At 41.4% G+C, this 21,023-nt stretch overlaps 1 protein-coding gene across 1 annotated transcript in view; it reads right to left on the bottom strand.

Moving 5' to 3' along the window:
- ACAD11 (acyl-CoA dehydrogenase family member 11) overlaps positions 1 to 21,023 on the bottom strand; it is a 377,035-nt gene that overhangs the window by 29,531 nt on the left and 326,481 nt on the right. Inside the window, exons 15-17 of the mRNA XM_078663849.1 lie at positions 19,081 to 19,166; positions 4,969 to 5,040; positions 1,190 to 1,344 (exon numbers count right to left, since the gene is read on the bottom strand). Of these exons, the coding sequence (XP_078519975.1) occupies positions 1,190 to 1,344; positions 4,969 to 5,040; positions 19,081 to 19,166 (313 nt within the window). The remainder of the gene's footprint in view (positions 1 to 1,189; positions 1,345 to 4,968; positions 5,041 to 19,080; positions 19,167 to 21,023) is intronic.

Below are 21,023 nucleotides of genomic sequence, written 5' to 3'. Positions count from 1 at the left end.
TGAGAAACCGATTACGCAGAAACGTGTCTTGGAGGATATAGCTGTTTATTTACAAATCTTTTACAAGACCCCGTGAGTGCTTCAGTCTTTTTTGAATGTTGCTGTTGAGTAAGCGTGGGTCAGGTCCACAGAGAACAATGTATGCATAGTGTGAAATGCAGTTGGTCTCAGTGTATGTAGTAAGGTTGCGTCATAACTACAGAGTGTTCGTTGTTTACATCAGCGGTCTGCAGCAAACAGGAAACAAGAGCGCCAGGAAACTGAAAGTAGCCGGGAAACTGAAAGTACGGCCGGCCTGGCCGGCCATGAATAATTAGGGGAGGAGAAGCCGCACAGCGCACGCTGGGAGAAGCCCTTTGATGTGCTGTACGGCCGTGAATGCCAGCGTGTTAGGGGAGGAGAAGCCGCAGAGCGCACGCTGGGCGAAGCCCTTTGATGTGCTGTGCGGCCGTGAATGCGCGTGCTTGTTTGCTCACGTGATCTTAATGAAAACCGCAGCGCAAGAAGCCCTTGGTTTGACGAGGATTTCGAGCACTTGAATTCTCGCTCCGCTCAATGCGCTTGCGCGCATTGATAGGTCGCGAGACCTATAAACTATGATGTGCAGGTCGACTGATCATGGTGTCTGAACAGCTAAGCTTCAGTGCCTTCAGCAGAGCAGAAATTCTGAAGCCACAGACAGTGCTGTCTTAACACAAGGGCACGCTGGGCAGTTGCCCGGGGGCCCCACGAGCATAGGGGCCACATGCAGACCAGAATTTAACACTAATTCTCCATCAAACATTTTTATTCATGTGAGTGGTGTAGGGAGGGCCCAGTGCACTGCGAGCTGTCTGCCTCGCAGAGGTTTCAAAACATGGTGGACTGTAGTTCTCCAGGGCAGCAGGGTACATCTCTCTGCTGACCTGGTGGAACGGAATACAGCCCATCAAACTATAAATAAGCCTCCTGGAAAAATAAGAATTTTCAAATGATTTAGATTTTTTCTTGGAGAAAAATATGCAAGCCACTTCATTTCAATTGGGTTTTCGATACACCATTCAGATTGTACTGCGTTATCCTAAGGCATCCTTCACTTAATGCCTTAGGTTTTCTTTGCATGCCTACCATCAATTCCTCACCTTCTACTAGCATACAGCACAACACTGAGAGAGGTTGCATCTGTTGTACCTCTGTCCCCAATACTTACATGCTCATAAAGTTTCTTCCCAAAGGTCTCCCGCTGGCCAGCACGCTCACACATGATTTGCAGAGCACGTTCGGCCACGCCTATGGTCCTCATGCAGTGGTGGATACGGCCTGGTCCGAGGCGGCCTTGAGCAATCTCGAAACCCCTTCCCTCGCCTAGATTGAAAAGATTGAAACAGAAAAGTGTTAGCTCCGCCATTTTCAAAGAGATCTCCTTTTTAAAAATTCATTCAGAAGCCCTGGGAGATCACATTCAACCTTTAATCCAAGCTGCATGATGGTTTGTCAAGTATTTTTGCATGAACATGATTTTTTCACATATCCTCACTACACCTCATGTCACCTGCAGAAAGGCTGATACCTGATCCAGGGCAACAACAACATGGTTCAACATGACTAAGGAAGATAATGCCGAAACAGAACTAAAGCAGCCTGCCGGGCTGTCCTGTACAGAACATTCGGGGTGTCCAACCATCCAACTCTGTACTATTGTCCACAGAGGGATCTGCAGAGCTACTATATGTCGAGTGGTTTACGAGTATCAATGGGGACCACAAAGACAAATTGGTATCCAATGTTGGATTCTTCAGCTATCATTAATGCTACATTCTATAGTTCTCCGGTTGTGTTTCCAGTCAAGGGAACAAGGCAGGGCAAAAAAAAATGCACACCCTGCATTCTCACACTGTAATGCAGTCTCACCTGCACACTGCAGCACACCACTGTTATTGTGTTCCATCAGAGAGGAGAATTGTTTGTAAGTGAAGTATCCGAGTGCTTAAATATGCCGCACACCCGGCACCACAGCAATCCCTCTAGATTCTGCATTGTAAAACCTTGATCGCTGGTACTACAGGTGAAGAATGTGCCGCCCCTTTGGGAGTAACAGGCAGTGGGCATGCCATTAGCTTGGGAAACATCCTGTACCCCACAGTATTTACAACGACCAGCCTTGACAATGAAGTCACTACCCTGATTGTGACATTACCATGTGTTACCTTACCACGCATGTTGTTACAACAACTTGCAATAAGGGTCGAGTTATTCGACCGTTGTTGGATTTCTAAATCCAACACCTTCCCTGCTGTTGCATAGACTGGAGTTGGAATGCTAATTTATACTATTTCAAAGTCCAGAGCCCCCTAAAGCAAGTTGTTGTAATGATTGCATGCTAAAGTAACATTTCAGTCAGAGAAGTGACAGCGTTGAAAAGACATGCGGGGTAAATGCATGTGGGGTTCCATCATACAACCCATTAGCTTGACCAGGTAGACCCTTGGCAATTATGCCAAAACTTCACACGGTAGTCACCATCTTTTCTTGCAAAGATCAATGCATGAACAATCTGGACACTGAGATTGGACACCCACATGCACCACAATAGCTTCAATTTGACATTTTATGCTGCTCTTTGAACCCCTTTATCTTCCAGGCCACAAAAAAAAATCCAGGTATGTTATGAATCCTACATTAAAGCATAGTCCTATTTAAAAGTATAAATTATAATTTCTTTTCAAGCCATTAAAATGCCTCAGATTTCTTTCCAGAAACAATTAAGTGATCAAGCCTTAATTATTTTTCAGCAGCCCCAGATGTTCTTTCAAAAGACACACAATTGATGGATGGAATGCAGAACAAATCAAAACATTCACCCCCAGTCAAGAGATTTGGGTTAAATCCATCCTTCTTTTGCTCACCATGCCACCGCAGTTTAGACCTGGCCATATGCAAATCAGTCTTGACCCTGTGCCTAATAGGAACAGTTCAGCCCGAACTACCAAGCCGGGTCCTCCCTGGACCGGAAACAAGCATCCTAGGACAGGTTCGGGGTTTTACCCCTCTTCAGCCAGGATAGCTTGATTCCAGTGGCACAGCGAGCCCAGGACCCAAGTCTGGGCATGCCTGGCGCACTTAGGGCGAGAAAGCAAAAGACACACAATTGACTCCTATTTCTTTATCATTCATCCCAATTTGTTTGTTCTTTGTGCCACCTATCTATCATTTCATCCTGGTTGCACCTTATGCCAAGGACTACTAAACAATTCTTTAAATATCCTTGTCCCATCCAACTGTGTGTCATTTCTTACAGAGTCTGAATGTAACCTTTCTGTTGGGCCAGTATCTCTTCTCCAGGCCTCAAAAGTAATTATCAAAATCATGGCTCACTGAGGAACGTGGGTACAACAGGGGAGACATTTAAGGTTGAGGTACATGTGGAAAAAACATATGGGATGAAGTAAAGATTTGCTAAACATTTAAGTGCCTACAAATCAAGGCCCCTTGAAATCCTGGCAGTGGCTGATTCGATGAGCAATGCTGTGCTTGTGGAAAAGAAAATGTCAGACGGGCCTAAGGATCTTAGTAAACATGACTACAGTGAGTACATATCTAGATAATATAGGAAGGGCAACAAGTCATGCAGAGATTAGAGGCAAACTGAAAAGACATTCAGTTATGACAATACAGAAGGGCATACTTTTCTGTACTTATAGGAAAATAGCAAAATCATCTCTACAATACCACAAGTGGATAGGTTAGAGAATTTAGACACCAGACTGATCTGGAGCATATTAAAAGAGGAGGCCTGCTTCAAAAAATAATGACATTGAGGACTACAGGTGCCATTATAGGAACAGGAGGTCATATTAGAGATTTATACAAGACACGAAAAAACCCCAGTAACAACTGTCAACCTGTCACGTTCTACATGATGTATAGGGAAAATCCTGTACCTCACTTACACAACTCAACAAAAATGCACAGGTGAACGGTGTTCTCACACAATTGCACAAAGAGGTCCCTTTAAAAGCCTTGCCTAAACCAGAGAACATGTCACCCAAGCAGTGTTTACACACCTTTAAACTCACTGAATGCTAAACTACCTTGAAACGAAACAGGCTGAGCAATGAGATCAGATTGGCTTTTGATGAGGAAATTGGAAGAGGTTTTGAATACAACTGCATTAAACACTACTTATATAAAACTTTGTATGCCCTTTCCTTTGGGAACTCTCCTTACATCTCTGTGGAAGTGTAAAAGTGATGTGACTGGGTGGGGGTTGCGTGTCAGTATACCACCTACAATGATATTGTGCTGCAATAATATCCTAGCTAAAATAGATACTACAAACTATCATCAAGGTATGTATACACTGATAAGTATAGATTTATCATTCTTAACTCCGCATCTACATACCTTGAGGATATAGAGTGATCTTTAGTTACTCTATTCTTACTTATGTATACTAAACCTCACAAAACGTAAGTGGTCTATATTTTGTGGAGCATAATATTTAGGAGTCTATAGTTGGGTACCAAAACCAGGGGGGAGGTAATGTAAAACAGTATGGTAATATGTGCATTACTAATACTTCCTTTTTGACATGTTATGCATCTAAGGAAATGCGCTTTGGGCCCTTTCGTTACCCAAATTTAGAAGGTCCACTTGGCCTTTCATTGTTCTAGGGTTGATAACATATCTACTGATGCGTTGTAAATGGTAAGAACAACTGCTGTTTGCACTTCCCCGATGCTACAGGCCTGTGACAATATGTGCTATTAAAAACTATGCTTTTTATTATCTTCTAAATAATTTGAGACCAGGTGGGGCCAGAGTAAAGATTGATCGTTGCCTTCCATTGATGGGAGAAATGCCAACACCAGTTAGGGCAGAGACACAAAACAATAATAATTAAGAGAAATATGAACCTCTTCCTACCCCCACCCAGGAAGGTGGAAGGGATTTCAAAATAGAAGAGTAAACATATAAGACAATACTCACCTAGAATTAGGTTACCGCTTGGCACCCGCACATTATTAAAATGTACTTCATAATGGCCGCCGTGGGGAGTGTCTGGAAAAACAAAGATGTGTGTTAACTTTAAGGACATTTGCATTTTCTGCACGAAGCACAGTTTATCAAACATTCGTTACTTTACTCATTAATGAATTCATATATGCTGTATGTGTTTGGAAGTGCATTGCATTAAGCTGCAAGTGGAAGATTCATGTTGCGTTCATCCAAGGCAGATTTGGAATGTATGTCTATACAAAGGGGATCTAGCTATGGATCTAAGATTTATATAGTGTTGTAACAACAAAGTACTTGTATGTTTCCCTAAAAAACTTACTGGGGTCTTCATTTATTCGGTTCAGATTTTTGCATTTATATACTCTTGAATTCGCTACAAGTTAGCAAGGTGGCGTAAACAAGGGTAATCGGTGCCCCTTATGCAGATTTGCAAAGGAAGCTCTTGTACACCTTCCACTAATCATCCCAAGGTTATTGTTAATCACATAAGGTATCTTCAGCCAATATGTTTGCAAGCTGAATACCGTACAGTTCACAATGCTTTTGGAGTAGGCATTCTGGGATCCTCTACCATGGCGCTTTCTTCTGTTTGTTGGTCCTAAATGTGTTCACAGTTTTCTTTTCTGATGTATATGATGAGGGCTGAATGTGTGTATGCCTGAGAGTATGAATGGGTTCTGTATATAATGTTTTATTGCTTTTTGTGCTGGGCTAATATTGTTAAAGTAAATACTTTTTATGTCTATGAAAAAATCTTTCTGAACAAATGAATGCTTTCTTACTAAGAAATATATGAAAATAAAATAAAATGATTTGATACTTCACAGCGTCTTTGTGGGCAATTGTAAAAAAAAATTTGAACGCCTTAGTCCTCTAGAGGTATGGGAACCTGGCGCTCATGTTCTTATTACGATTGAACTCCCTGGTGGGTTGTTCCCCTTTATCCTTTGATTAGGTTCAGGGTCCCTTTTTTGTTTTTCACACTGAGCAGGAGTAAACACATATTTACAAATAGGGTGATTATTGTTCCAATGATGCCGCTCCCCCTTAATTCAATGTCACTGTGGGGCCAGTCTATAATGAATGAGGATTATTATTATAAAATGGTTTTCGAAGCGACTGTGATTATTAAACTATTTTGTATCGCATTTATTCAATCACACAGTCAGTCCGCCAGATTACTGTTTTAATTACTTTTCTACTAGACTATGACTTTGAACAGTTACTACTATCATATAATGGTTTTAAATACTAAGTGAAACTAAATTAACTAATTTGAAATAATCATTTTAAATAAATATGGATTACTACTAGTCACATGTCATGATTTCATAACTAAATATATTGGTGAATATATATATATACTCCGAGGTAGAAACAGACCCGGTTGAGGGCTCTAGTGAAGAACCAACGTCTATCACAGACGAGTTGTGTTTTTTACAGCTGGACCGGACAATAAATCTAAGACCTCGACCTCCAAGAAAAGACAAAACTAGCAATCCCAAAGGAAGAGGCAGAGAAAAATAAAAGGTGGAAGCACCGAACAGCCTCCCGCACAAAGACAGACCTGCTCCAAGAAATGAATATGGAGGATGCCAAAACTGTGATCAATCTCTCTGAACCGGAATTAAGCAGAAAAGAAAAAGACATCCTCTCTTTGGGGCTCACATTCTGCAAACCTACCAATTTTAATTTCGTGCAGACAAAAATTGACTTGCTGAAATATGTAAGGAAACTTAAATTTCACTAATATTTCCATTCTCGGACCCCAGGATCTGAGGTCCATAATGAGGTCATAAATCTGTCAGCAAATCTGCCATTGGCAGATTTGGAACTCCTCCAAGATTTGAACCAACTAGAAAGAGAGAGCCACACTGACAACAGACCTCTTGATACAAACCTGGGTGTTGATCTTGGGTGGAGGGTTCATTCACTTTTTAAGCCCATTTTGGTGTTCACACCAGCTATGCCTAGAGATGGTTTGAACCTGATTTTCTGAACTGGTCACTATGGACCTAAAGAGACTAGCAATTGGTTCCAGCAAACGATTTAGTAATGACAATGCAGACCGGTTGCTTGAGTATAATGCTGTCATGCAGAAGATTTCTGCTAGAAATGATATTGTGCTCCAGCAGTCCAACAAGGGGTGCAATATCCTTTTGTGGCCCTTGTACAAGGCTCAAGCGTATTCACAACTGAATGACACACAGGGCTACAGCAGAAGGTCCCCCAATAACTACAACATGATCAAGAAGGGGGTTCACGACCAGTTGTTGAGGTGGCGTGGCATGGGATTACTCAATGATAAAGAATTGAAATATCTTAAAATTGAACAGCCAGTAATCCCTGTGCTATACCTAATTCCTAAAATACACAAACATGCTACCAACCCCCTGGGAAGACCCATTATATCAGCCATAGGGGGGTTGTTTGAAACAACCTCCAAGTATATTGACGATTTCCTTCAGGACCTTGTCAAGAACCTACCATCTTAGGCGATTTCCTTATTAAGATTACAATACTGTTTAGGATGATTCTCATGTCTTCATGACCTTAGACGTTTCATCTCTGTACACCAGTATAAGACATGCACAAGGACTAAGAGCCACTAAACATTTTCTAGGTGCCAGATGCATCAGTTCGTATCAACACACCATCATGCTGCTTCAAGTGATGGAGTGGTGTTTGGACAACAATTTTTTTCTGTTTGACAAGCATCTGTACAAACAGTTACAGGGAACTGCGATGGGCACCTGCTTCGCCCCCAGCTATGCAAACTTGCACATGAGAGGAGCAGGTGCTCGCCTTGGAATTTTCAGAAGAATGGACTGAGAACATCGTCCTCTGGTCATGGTATATCGATGACCTCTTTGTGCTCTGGAAAAGGTCCATTGAATCAGCTAGGGCCTTTGTGGATCGGCTTAATGTTAATGACCCCAATTTAGCATCTACTAGTAACATCAGTAAAAGTGAGGTCGCGTTTCTAGACTTAAAGGTCTACGTACACAACAACCGAATCCACACTTGGACCTTTCGCAAGGAAACTGTGGGCAAGTCCATACTTCATGCGCAGAGTTTTTACCCGCTTAGATTGAGGCAGAGTATTCCTTATGCGGAAAACCTGCGCATGAAAAGAAATTGCAGCAAAATGCATGCATTGAGGGAAGTCCAGGCTGAGCTTGACCTCAGATTCCGTGCAAGGGGCTACAACCCTGAGGTGTTGAAGAACACTCAGACCAAAGTCAAATCTTTTCCCAGAGAGGCATTGTTGTTCGAACAGAGTAAGAATAAATCAGACACAGAGTGCTGTGAGAATGATCACGGGATACAATACTTACCATCAGAGAGTGAGGAATATCCTCTAATCACATTGGGATTTGATACGCAGTGACCCGATTATTGGACCCTCCATGCCCAAACATCCACTCCTATCTTTTAGGCGGGCCAAATCCATGAGGAGAGAACTTTGCACCAGCAGTCCAGAACTGGTCAAATCGGAGTCATGGTTGGCATCACCCCCAGGCTTCCACAAATGTCACAAATGCAAGGCATGCACCATTGGCCAAAACACAAGTGAGATATACAGTCCTCTCAGTAAAACTTCTCTTAAAATTGGTCATTCATTTAACTGCAGGAGTGACTTTGTAGTGTATGTGCTTCAGTGTTCTTGTCCAAAACAATACGTGGGCAGCACCAAACACATTGTCCACGTCAGGATCCTTCAACATTTATATGCTATTACTAAGGATGACAAGACGTACCCTGTTGCCTGACACATCAATGAAATTCATGGGGGCAATAGTGGAGATCTGGTCTACTTTGTCATTGATTCAGTCCCCAATCACATCAGGGGCGGAAATAGGGAGCTTAAATTGCGTAGACTTGAGTCCTGCTACATAATTTTGCTTAACAGCAAGATTCCCAATGGTCTGAACTCAGACGAGGAATTGTACATTCATTTGTAATATTTCCTCTCACTAGTTACATTGGGTGTGCACCTCACATTCCTTCAGCCTAGTTCAAGCGCTTCAGCTGCATGCAGAACTTTCTGCGGACCTTTTTTTCCCCTTTATTGTTAGACTCTTCCAATTGGGTGGGTTTAGTGTCACCATACCATCATGTCCAGTATCATATTGGTATGGGTTTTAAACCATATGTGTCTGGTGTGTAAACAGTGTTTACATGCTGCTATAACTTGATCATGTTCAATAATGGTATAGAGAGAGCTAACGTCAAGGGTCATGAGCAGAAAGTCCTCGTTCGATATGATTCTGGACATGATTAAACACTGTTTGGCAAACAATATTTTTCTGTTCAGTGGTACCCCCTATAAACAAGTTCTCGGGATGCGATGGGGACTTGTTTTGCCCCGTTTTGTGAACCTGTTCCTGGGGATGTGGGAGTAAGAAATCCTGAACAACAGTGTACAATATCAGGAGATAGAACAGGTCGTCATATGGCTAAGGTACATAGACGACCTGTTCATTATCTGGTGAGGCACTGCGGAAGAGGCCAATGCCTTTGTAGACAAACTGAATATCAACATAGGAAACATTACTCTCACCAGGAATATCAGCAGTAAAACAGTTGATTTTCTTGATATTAAAATAGAAATTGTAGAAGTTAAGTTTCAAACCAAACTTTTCAGAAAAAGCACTGCAGGCAACAGCCTGTTACACGCTCTCAGTGGTCATCCAGATGCCCTTAAATGGGGCATACCATACAGCGAACTACTGAGAGCCAAAAGAAACTGCAACACAGAAGCAGCCTTTATAGAAGAAAAATACATCATGTTCTGCAGATTCCGGGAAAGAGGGTACCCACTATGGGAGCTCAACAAGGCCATCACTAAGTTGGATAACGTAGACAGAAGAGATATATTGTTTGCACCCACTGGAGAGGCAGAAGAAAAAGATGAGATGATTAAGAGAATCATTCTCACATACAACGAGAGCTCCAATGACATCAAACGCATTTTTTATAAAACCCGGGATGTGCTAACCAGTGACCCGATAATTGGACATCTCATACAAGAAAGGCCTAATATCACATACAGGAAGGGGCGCAGCCTCAGGGATCAGCTAGTTCACTGCGATATCGCCAGCAGGAACACTAACGATGAACATGGGCTTAGAGGCTTCTTTCCCTGTGGTCATTGTAAGGCCTGTAAACATAGCTTTATCAAGAAAGATCTCACATGAAACAATGGCACCAGAGAGCCCATAACTCAGTTCTTGACCTGCAGTACTGTACTTGTGATTTACTTGCTGGAATATCTATGCAAATTGAATTACATAGGCAGCACCACTCAGATGGTGAAGAAGCGAATGCTAGAGCATATGAGAGCAATAACTAGTAAAGATCCCCATTACCCAGTAGCGCGTCATTTCCAAAGGCACCATTTCTCTGACAGTTCGCTCCTGGCTATGTGGCTGTCGAACAAATACCCAAGTCTCATTGAGAGGGCAATAGAACAATGAAACTCAGGCAGCTTCAGTCAAAATATATTGTAAATCTCCAAACTAAAAGCCTGGGAGGTCTGAACATGGATGAGGAACTAGGAGTGCACTTGCATGACAGATAATGGAGGTTTACCGTTGGTGCAATGAAGGTTCTCTTCCATTAGCTGCTTCTAGGAATTTTGATGTTACAAAGGATAACATAATTGATTTTATTGTATATACACTGGGGTTTTGACATTGTCACTAATTGTTTTTTCTGTATGTTTTTTCCAAACAGGAGGAAAGGAAGGGGCCCACCCTGAATTGCAGTTCACTTTTCACGGGTTCCCTAACCTCTTCTTTGGAAGCACACTGTCGGCACAAGAACACAGATATGATCCTGTCTTTCTTTTTTGTACAGAGCCTTATATTTGTATATTTATGAGACTACCTGACTTCCTTTACACGGTCGCAGGCACCTACGACACTTTCTTTGGGCACTTGCCCATGATACACCTGCCCAATCTCCGCACCTATGCAGGAAGCCTGTATTTACCCAGAAACGTTTCGTATTCTCCGTAGGCCCATGTTATATCCTGCTTTCCCCTCTTCATTTCTTAGTGTCTTGTTCTCTGCTGCTCAGCCTGTCTCTGTGATGTCATCTAGAGTTTTATCTGTGTATGTTTAAGTGTACTTGTCAGTTACCTTTGAGGCTGAACAGCAGGGCAGCTGCACCTACTATCTTGATTATATGCTGTGCTTATTTATCCTAGGTCTTCATAGCAACAATAAATCTACATCTGGAACACAGCAATTCCTTCTTTTATGGAAAGTTACAGCCCACTTGGGCAAGTGCGAACTAAATTACAAGTTTACTTTTGCCTTCAATTGTCCATGACACCACGTATTTTGAATAATGTTGGTGGATTGTGCACACTTGATTTTTCAATGTAGCAGCGCTTATTACTGCAGATAAACCGATCAGTGTGCTATGTTAGTGATATGCCTGCCTAGCATATGAGTTCACTAATGTGAGGTGGCCAGGTCCCCGTGGGTAACTTGGACTCTAACATGCACAACTATATGTGATATAAACAAAATTCAACTTGTATACGATTTGTTCAAGCAGTATTTTACTTAAACTCTTTTGATATTTCAAAATTGAAGCTTTTCCAAAGTTTTTGAACATATACAAATCATGTTATACAAATAATGTACAATAAATTATTACAAAATGAAATTTAAACAGTACAACGCCCAATGCATTTCGGGACGAATGGTCCCTTCATCAGGGGCAAACCTGAAAATGTAAAGGGAAACTGATCAATTTATGTGCATCACATAAAGGATATTACTCATAAAGAAATTTTTTAATCAGTCATATTCATAAACCATACACCTAGTGATGGTCTTAGTCTTGTGATGTACCCCCTTGTGTGTGACATGCTTTGCAAAGAACACGAAATTCCTAGACACTCTTCCAGGTAACCTGACAGTAAGAACAGGAGCGTGAATACCGCTAGTGTTTTTGCTTGAAAAATTACAATAATTTCTCTTTGTTGAATGAGCTAATCGCATGTCTTACAAAGACGAGAAGAATGCCAAAGTCACCTGTCCTTGCTGCAACGTGTTATGATGTATCAATTTAAAACGATGAAACCTGATGGTAGAAATACGATGGAATAACTGACAGTGTCATACTCCGCTCTACCGATTCAAACTCTTCTGTACACCCTTATACGTTAACACATACCGCAATCACAGTGAAAGTCCATGCTCTGAAGGTTGTGTAAAGTACACCATGAATGAATCTTGAACCTGAGAAGATGTATGAAACTCCCAGTCAATATCACTCAACGATCCAATGTGCAAAAGTGTATTAAGTATCTGAAGGTGCTCAGATTCCTGCATGTTCAGCTTATATAATATTTACAATACGCTGTGGCACCGTTGTCAGAAGCAGACAGATGGACTCACTAAAAAGGATAAACAACTCACGTTGCACATCGTGCACTGTCCTCAAACTGGTATTAATCATGCAAATCCTAACTATGAACCGCGCTTACCTCTAAGTGCTGTCCGCTTCCAAACCGCTAGCGACAACCAAAATCGTTTCAAACTTCACCAGTTCTAATGAGTGTCATCAACGTGATGACGCGAGAATACCACCAGATTGAAATTGCGCGCCATGTTGGAACAGTACTAATATTCTGTTAACTAAACTTCGACAATGTGGTGTAGTGACGCAAAAATATCACAGCAGAAAAGCCACCAAAATAAAAACAACAGTATTGTCACGATATCCCAGCTGTTGACCTGCCGGGGGAGGAGGACTCCGACATGTTCCCACGTTACCTCTCGCCCCTCCTTTCTTTTCAGCCATCTTCGGCTTCAAAGGTACTGTGGGCCTTTAAGGATCTGGACGTTCGGGATTCTACCCCCGCCCATCAACCCGGAACTTGGGATCCAATTGGAGGAGACAGACACATCTCCGGGGCCATAGGACGAACTCAGCGCGCAAGCCGACTAGAGAAGCGAGAACCCAGAGCAGCTGACCAGTCTTCCCTTCCCGATACCGGATTTCAGCCGAGTGGACTAGGCGAGAGTGCCGAGAGAGAGGCGGATCTCTCTCTATTCAAGGGGGCGACGGACCGGATTCGGCACAGCGAAGATGCCAGCCATGCTCCTGGAGGAGCGTGGCTACAGCAAGTACGTGCTCGCATCAGAGCGGTGCATTCTACGGAACCCCAGGGCAGAGAGCCAGCTAGAAGGGCGGAGGGAGGCACGCGAATGCCCCCGCTAGTGCTTAGACACCGTTCCTGCTGTTGTGCCTCGTTGCGCTGTCGTACACGGGTGACGGATGGTGATGCACTCTCTTTTCCCCCCTCACCTCCCTTCCCATTTATCCTTTTTGTTTGAACGGACCAAGGAACTGTTGTTAGTTTTCTTTTTCTCTTGTTACATTCCCCCCTACTCCTTCACGACGATCTCGAGAGAGAGAACACCTCTCCACGAAGACCCACTGAAGGAAGTGGCAACTCCCTTGTTTGTTTGAACTGTCCCTTATGACATTATCCTTCATTCGAATAAATGTACCTCTGAAGCACTTACCCTCTTGTATCGGTTACTTGACTGGCGCACAGGTATATATGCGAACGATGTTAATAATAATATAATGCATCTCAATACTGAGATAATAGTTATTCAGATAAGAGTGTCACCTCAGTCATATTAAAAGCCAGAACCAATCATTTTTCGAAGCAGACTCATATAGCCAATAAGAGACATTGTTCTCTATGACGCTCTATCTCGGTCACCATCTTAGAGTGATGGAATGTTCATGAAGTTTGTGCTTTACTTCCTATGGGCGCATTTTCTTGAACTTAACAGACAATTCAATTTAAAGCAATCAATATTCTCCCACCTTGTTTGTCTGGTACATGCTCAATACTGTAGATATGGTCTAATACATACAAATTCCTGCGTATTCACTGTATCTATGATACATTCAAATAATGCATATTAATCATGTGATGTTCATATCCTGCGTATTCACTGTGTTTATGATACATTCATAAAATGCATATTAATCATGTGATCTTCATTCTTATATGATACAATCATAAAATGCATATTAATCATGTGATGTTCATATCATTAATGTATGCGGAGTATTTTTTGTGTGAGTGTGTGGGTGTTTTCTAATTACAGTGTGTATAGGGGGAATAGGGGTAATCCACGATGACTCATAAGGATCTAAAGTGATGTCAATTATAAGAAGCAGGCCATTTCGAATTCATCGTTGAGCCCATTGGCCAATAGAGTATTTAGCCTTTTAATCCAAAATGCCTTTCTGTAGTAGTTTTTTGGAGTTATTAACGCCTTCTGTAATTAGTACTTGTTCTATAATTTGAAACTGGATTTGATCAATACTGTGTCGATTTTGCTCCCAATCTGTAGCAAGACTTGAAGTGATATTTGTATTTCTAATTTAGCTTTTGTGTTCTGTCAGGCACACTTTCATTTCCCTCGTTTTCCCAATGTAGAGCAGTCCACATGGTCATTTTAATGAGTATACAACGTTTTGAGAGTTGCAGTCTGTGATCCCAGACAACCTTATTTTTTCTCCAGTCCTAGGGTGCAATAATATTGCTCCTGTAATGGCATTATTACAGTGGATGCAATTCCAAAAATGTTTAGTGCCACTTTTGCCAGCTGGAAATTTTTTTCTTTTTTCCAGAGGACAACAATTCTTTGAGGCTGCGTGTTCGAGTATGCAAACAGTGTTTGTTTAAAGAATAAACCATTGAAATCAGTTTCTGACTCTAGAAGTTCCCAACGTTTGTAGATGACATTTTTGATCTCCATTGAAGAAGTCGAAAATTTCGATACAAAAACTAACCTGTTAGTTGTTTTCTTTGGAGTCTATTGTAGTAATTGCTCTCTTGGTGTTTGCAGTGCCCTTTCCATATGTTTAACCAGTAACTTTTCAGGATATCCTCTGGCCATGTAGTTGATTGTTTGACTTTTCAAAGTTTCCTTGCATACGTTTATCTCAGATGATATCCGTTGTGTTCTCAAAAATTGAGATGCTGGCAAGTTCTTAATGAGCGACGGCGGGTAGAAACTTTCAAACAATAGCAAATTATTTTTGTCCATTGGCTTTTTGTACAAATGTGTATTTATGTGATTGGACTTAAGTTCTAGCCAAACATCTAAAAAGGCTAGTTCATTTTTTTGGATGGTGTATGTGAACTGTATCCTTGGATCCTTCATGTTTAATATTCGTACGTTTTCACTCAATGTTTCTTCCGATTTATTCCAAATGAGGAAAATATCATCTATGAATCTCTGGAAAAATCTTAGACTTTCTTGCCATGCGGAATCAGTAAAAATATGATCATGCTCGAATTTAGCTATGAACGTATTCGCGTAAGCAGGTGTTCAAGGAGATCCCATGGATGTTGCGTTCAACTGAATGTAGTACTCCTCATTCCATGCAAAATAACTATGCTGCAGGCAGAATTCTAATAGTTGTAACACAAAACTCTTAGGAGTGTCTGAACTTTCTTGCCTGAGTAAGGCCCATTCCACTGCCTCTAATCCGCTTAAATGTGGTATTGAGGTGTACAATGCCACCACATCTAGTGTGCATAAAAGCCAGTCTTCTGTTACTATTTCAGTCATGGTTGCCAAACTGTGTAAGAAGTTAGTTGTGTCTTCAATGAATGTAGTCCAACTCTGTACAAATGGTTGAAGATGAAGTTAATTTTCTTGAAGTCTTTATTGACTAGTAGTTCGAATGTGTCCAAAAAAGGCCTCAGGAGTCAAACGAGGGTCTTATAATCAACATCTCCACAGTTAATCTCACTAAGTCACAAGAAAACATTCTCAAAGAGGGGACATCCTTTGTTGCTTTTTACAACAGCACAGAACTTGAAACTGAAATGGCATTTTATAAATTTATGAGGGTTTTGAGATTACGCCACTATTTCACAAACATAGTACCTGTAGAATCCACCAGAGAGAAACCAGAAGGCACACAATTTAAACCTGGTACGTTTAGGGCTCCAGTGTCACATACAACTTTGGACACACTCGAACCACTAGTCAAAAAAGACTTCAAGAAAATTAACTTTATGAAAAAGAAAGAAACCATGAACAATTTAAGCCGGGCAGAATACAGTACATTATCTAATCTGGCAAATAATCCCAAATTGATTCTCCAGAAAGCTGATAAAGGGGGTGGACTGGTCATGATGGATCGAGAATATTATGACAGGAAAGTACAGGAACATATCAACGATGGCAACATCTACGCTCATCTAGAATATGATCCCACACTGGACATTTCAGCAACACTCGCCGAAATATTAAACAAAGCGGAGGACCTTAATTGGATTGACACTACGACCAAGAAATATCTGATGAACCGATTTCCAAGACGACCAAAAATATATATGCTGCCCAAGATACACAAAAGTCTAGTCGATCCCCCATCCAGACCGTTTTGGGGTGTGAATCATTATTTGAAGGCCCAGGTCGATACATAGATGCTTATCTTCAACAATTTGTACAGAGTTGGACTACATACGTTTAAGACACAACTGATTTAGCTTTCTGCCAAATATGGTGAAATTATGTTCAGCGGTTTGGGTTGTAGGTGTGTCTAAAATCCCCAGGGGAAATTGCATGGGGAAAACGTGTTTTGGGACACCCCTTTTTTTCATCCCCCACTTGACAGATCACCTCAAAAAATTCAGAATAGCAGCTGAAGTGAAAGCCAAACTGGTTTTGAAAAGTTTGTGAAGATTCATCAAAGACGCCAAAGTTAGGTCAGCATTCCTATAGGAAATGCATTTTTAAGGTTCTATTGACTTTGGCACCATTTCCAAAAAAGTGCTCTTTTTGCCTAGTTTGTGCATGGAAAGTTTCGGGGTAATTCCGTCAAGAAAAAGGGAGATCCCAAAATGCAAAATCCCCATGCATTTTCCATAGACTTCTTTAAGAAAAGCTACAGCAAAACCTGCTGAACGGAATTACACAATATTTAGCAGGAAGCTAGATCTTGGTTGTGATTTGGTGCAAATTGATTCACTATTTTTTAAACATTTTTTTTATTATGGGTCAAAAATATTTGTATATCTGAACCATTGGGTCCACAAGAGGCTTAAGAGACTCTCATCAAGGATGTCATATATGATGTCACAGAACATGTCATGAGTGATGTAATATATGAGGACATAAGGAGTACATGGTGGGGGCGCAAGTTTTAATTAACTCTGCTAATTATAACTGGTGAATTTCTGTGTTTTATTTTAAGTACATAACGTTAATGTTCTCATTCCAAAGGTATATTCACCTTACTATAATTTTATTTTTTGGTGATTATATATATATATATATATATATATATATATATATATATATATAGAGAGAGAGAGAGAGAGAGAGAGAGAGAGAGAGCGCGAAAAGGAGAGTACATAACGGTAACTGTGTAATATGAGCGTATATTGCCATCGAGGGTCTTTGATGACATATACAAACCACTAGGTCAAAGGGCGACTGGGTTATAAAGGTCACCTGAACCTTGATGGGAGTTTAGGACTGTATTACACACGTTACTGGTTATGTCGTTTTTTATATTACATAATTTATGAACTGAAATGAGTACTCTTTAGAATGAGTCAGACCATTTGAGCATGACACATTTAGCATTTATAATTAGCTTGAAACTGCAGATATATTTGAAATCGGTTTTATTCAACAATATGTATTATTATAAATCACATTTTAAGAGCATTCTAATGAAATTAAAAAACATGCACTCTAAAATGTGTTTTTCATTTGCAGTACATTTACACTACAGAGCAGGCTTAACAAGACATATCTAAAGTAAGGAAATACATTTTAACGTGGTTCAGTGTAACTTTATTCCGACGTGTCTGCATTTCCCATGCTTTGAATTGGTAAGTGCTTTCATCAGGGCTCAGCCTGAGGGGGAGTATGTAAGGTGTGCCCCTGAATGTTCTAAGACAAGCACTGTCAATCAAATCAAAATAACCTTTATTCGGATATTGCATTATCCATAAAAGTAAACACATAATTACGTACATGGTCAAAGTTAAAATAAGGTAACTGTACTACATTTTCCTTTATAAAAACAATGACAATAAAAAGTACAGGACAGGACATCATTGATGTCCATATCCATCAATTCTTATCTATTTCTATAACTCAATCTAATAAATATACATATACAGAGATCATCGTTAAACTAGCAGCAGGACATACATAGAACAAATATTTAGCAGCATTATTTTAATCGTAAATTTCTAAAGTGCATAGGGCGTAAATCCAAATTATTAGACTATCTAAATAAAGTGCATTGTGTAGCAGCCATAGATCAAGAAATGAATTGTTATCTATGCCTCCATATTTACCAGAGTGAGGACAAGGAAAAAGTAATTCACATATTTACAAATAACAGCATAAATTTAAAGTGCAAATGTGCGAAGTGCGAAGAGGCCTCCTTCCGATCTATTAAGGTGACATAGTGCATTTAGATAAAGCACTGTCATTGTGGAAGCATTTTTTACCAGCACTGAAAGAAAGACGAAATACTGGGTTTACTTATCTATTTGTTTAGTAAAGCTACATGTCCCACAAATGAATTCGCCACTAAAAACTATGGGAAATAATTCACAGTTAGACCATTTTTTCTTTGAAATCCGAGCCTTAAAACCACTGACAACCATTCAATAAGGCTTAACCATGGAGAGAGAGAGAGAGAGAGAGAGAGAGAGAGAGAGAGAGAGAGAGAGAGAGAGAGAGAGAGAGAGAGAGAGAGAGAATGTGTGGTTGTCTATATGTTCTGAAGTATTTCTATTGAGCAGACATGGCACCTTTTAGATACTTCAGTATTCTTTTATGAAGAGGAGTACAAAATTCAAACTATATTTAAAAATAATTAATAATAATCATATTTAATTAGCCACTCGCTAGGTGTAAATGCCAAGTGTAGACTTCTGCTGATGCCTACACAAAATTTTCTTCGAATGTGTTACTGCTGGATACCATCAGAACTTTTAGATAATAATGCAAATCCACTCTAGATGGGCTGTGAGCAGTGTGATCTTACCTTCAAACCCAAAAACCTTGAGCCCCCGGACAAGTTTCACCCCCGGTGTGTCCAGAGGTACAAGCATCATGCTGTGCTGTTTGTATCTGGTGAAGACAAAATGGAGATTGAAGGAACTCAATTACTTATGCAGAATGTTTTTACAAATGGAGACCATTATCAGTAAATTGTACATTTTCATATTGTGATAGGCCCTGGTAGTACAACCATAACACAATTGGAAATACCAGAATAATATCCTTACATTTGCACAGCAATAAATGATTCCATTGAAGTACTGCAAAGATTCGAAGATATAGGTACCCAGTTGGCCATCACATACGTTTATGGAAACATTTCCTATAATCGAAGAAATACCTCCTTTCTACCTAACAACAGTCAGACAGTGAGCAGATCAGCTTTCTCTTCAAAGAATAAACTGTTGGCCAGTGGAGTTCACCTGGGCTCAATTTTACGTTCTACGTTGTTTAACTTGTATACCTCTCCTCTCTCCAAAACTAATACAACATTTCAGCCTCTCCCTTATGTTGTACACCAATGACACTCAGACTGTAGTCACAGTGTTTGATGAGACAGAAGCTGCCACAACGTTTGCACCTGTAAGATCTCGATGACCCATTGGATGTGCTAGAATGCACTAAAACTGAATGGGGATATGATGGAACTTTTGAGATTTGGGTCTCTGTAACAATTACCTGTAGTCCTGCGTGGAGGCTGGCAGAACTCTGCCAAACAATTTGGGTTTCATAACATTCAATGGACTCAATGTGTAAAAGCAAGTGAATGCAGATTCAACATCTTGGTTTTTCAACCTGAGAATGCTCTGTAAAGTGCTTCTTAGTGGCCCAGGCTACCATTCTCTCCACTATTGCAGATGCTAAAGAACAATTGTCCCACATACAAGCTGACTTGCCTGAGTACAAAACATTTATTGTTAATCAGACGATAAAGGGACTCAAGCGGAACCTTGAAAGGTTCTTACATGAGTGGGCTTTCCCCTACGTGGAAAACAAATACTACCAAACCAAATCAAGTGCAGCACAGAACCAACAGAAAACGGGCTGGTTCAGTAAGAGGCATATGCCATCGAACTGGACTTTTGACAATACCAGCAGTGAGGGAAAGTCATCTAGTGAAAAACCTTCCACCTCGACTAATACAAGAGTCCACTTTATGCCGCTACATCATCAGGCAGAAGACATGGTAATCTCTTAAGAACTATGGGGTCGATTATGATTGCGGTGATTCCGCATCCTCCGGGCCGGTGAAAGCCACCGCCGGCCCGGAGGATGCGGAATCACCGCTGTGGACCTTCAAAGCACCCACCGCCAGATTATGATGGCGGTGGGATCAGCGGCGGACGGCAGGTCCGTCCGCCGCTGATCCGCGGGGTGTTGGCCGCAATTTGATGGCGGTGTCTTGCAGACACCGCCAGCCAAATTACGATGGGTTTGTAAACATGCTTTTCCTCGGCGGATTTACCGCCGTGGAAAAGCATGTTGACAATAGCTTCTAGGGGGCCCTTGCGGGCCCCCAGGGTGTCGGGGGTGGGGGGTGCACATGTGGGGTACCTATGGTACCCCCCTGCTTTTGCATGCACAAAGCGGCAGGCACCGCGCGGTGCCTGCCGCTTTGTGCATGTAAATGCAAAGCATGCATTTTTAACCTTGCGGCGGGTGCTGCTTCAAGCAGCACCCGCCGCAAGGTTAAAGATACGGGATGTGACCACCAGGGTGGCGGTCACATCCTAATTGGTATGGAGGGACCGCCGCTCCCCCTGCGGACGGTCCCTCCACCTCGGGGGTGGCGGACGGACGCAGGTCCGTCCGCCATCCTAATAGGCCTCTTAGTTAGGACAGGATAAGAGAGGCAACTGGCAGGGAGACTGTGGAAGGGGCAGAGGTCAAGGCATACAGGATCCCCTATGGCAGAACAACTCTCAA

This window comes from Lissotriton helveticus, chromosome 10 (assembly GCF_964261635.1).
Source record: "Lissotriton helveticus chromosome 10, aLisHel1.1, whole genome shotgun sequence".
In the NCBI taxonomy this organism is placed as follows: Eukaryota; Metazoa; Chordata; class Amphibia; order Caudata; family Salamandridae; genus Lissotriton; species Lissotriton helveticus.
This window is presented reverse-complemented; position numbering and strand designations above follow the sequence as displayed.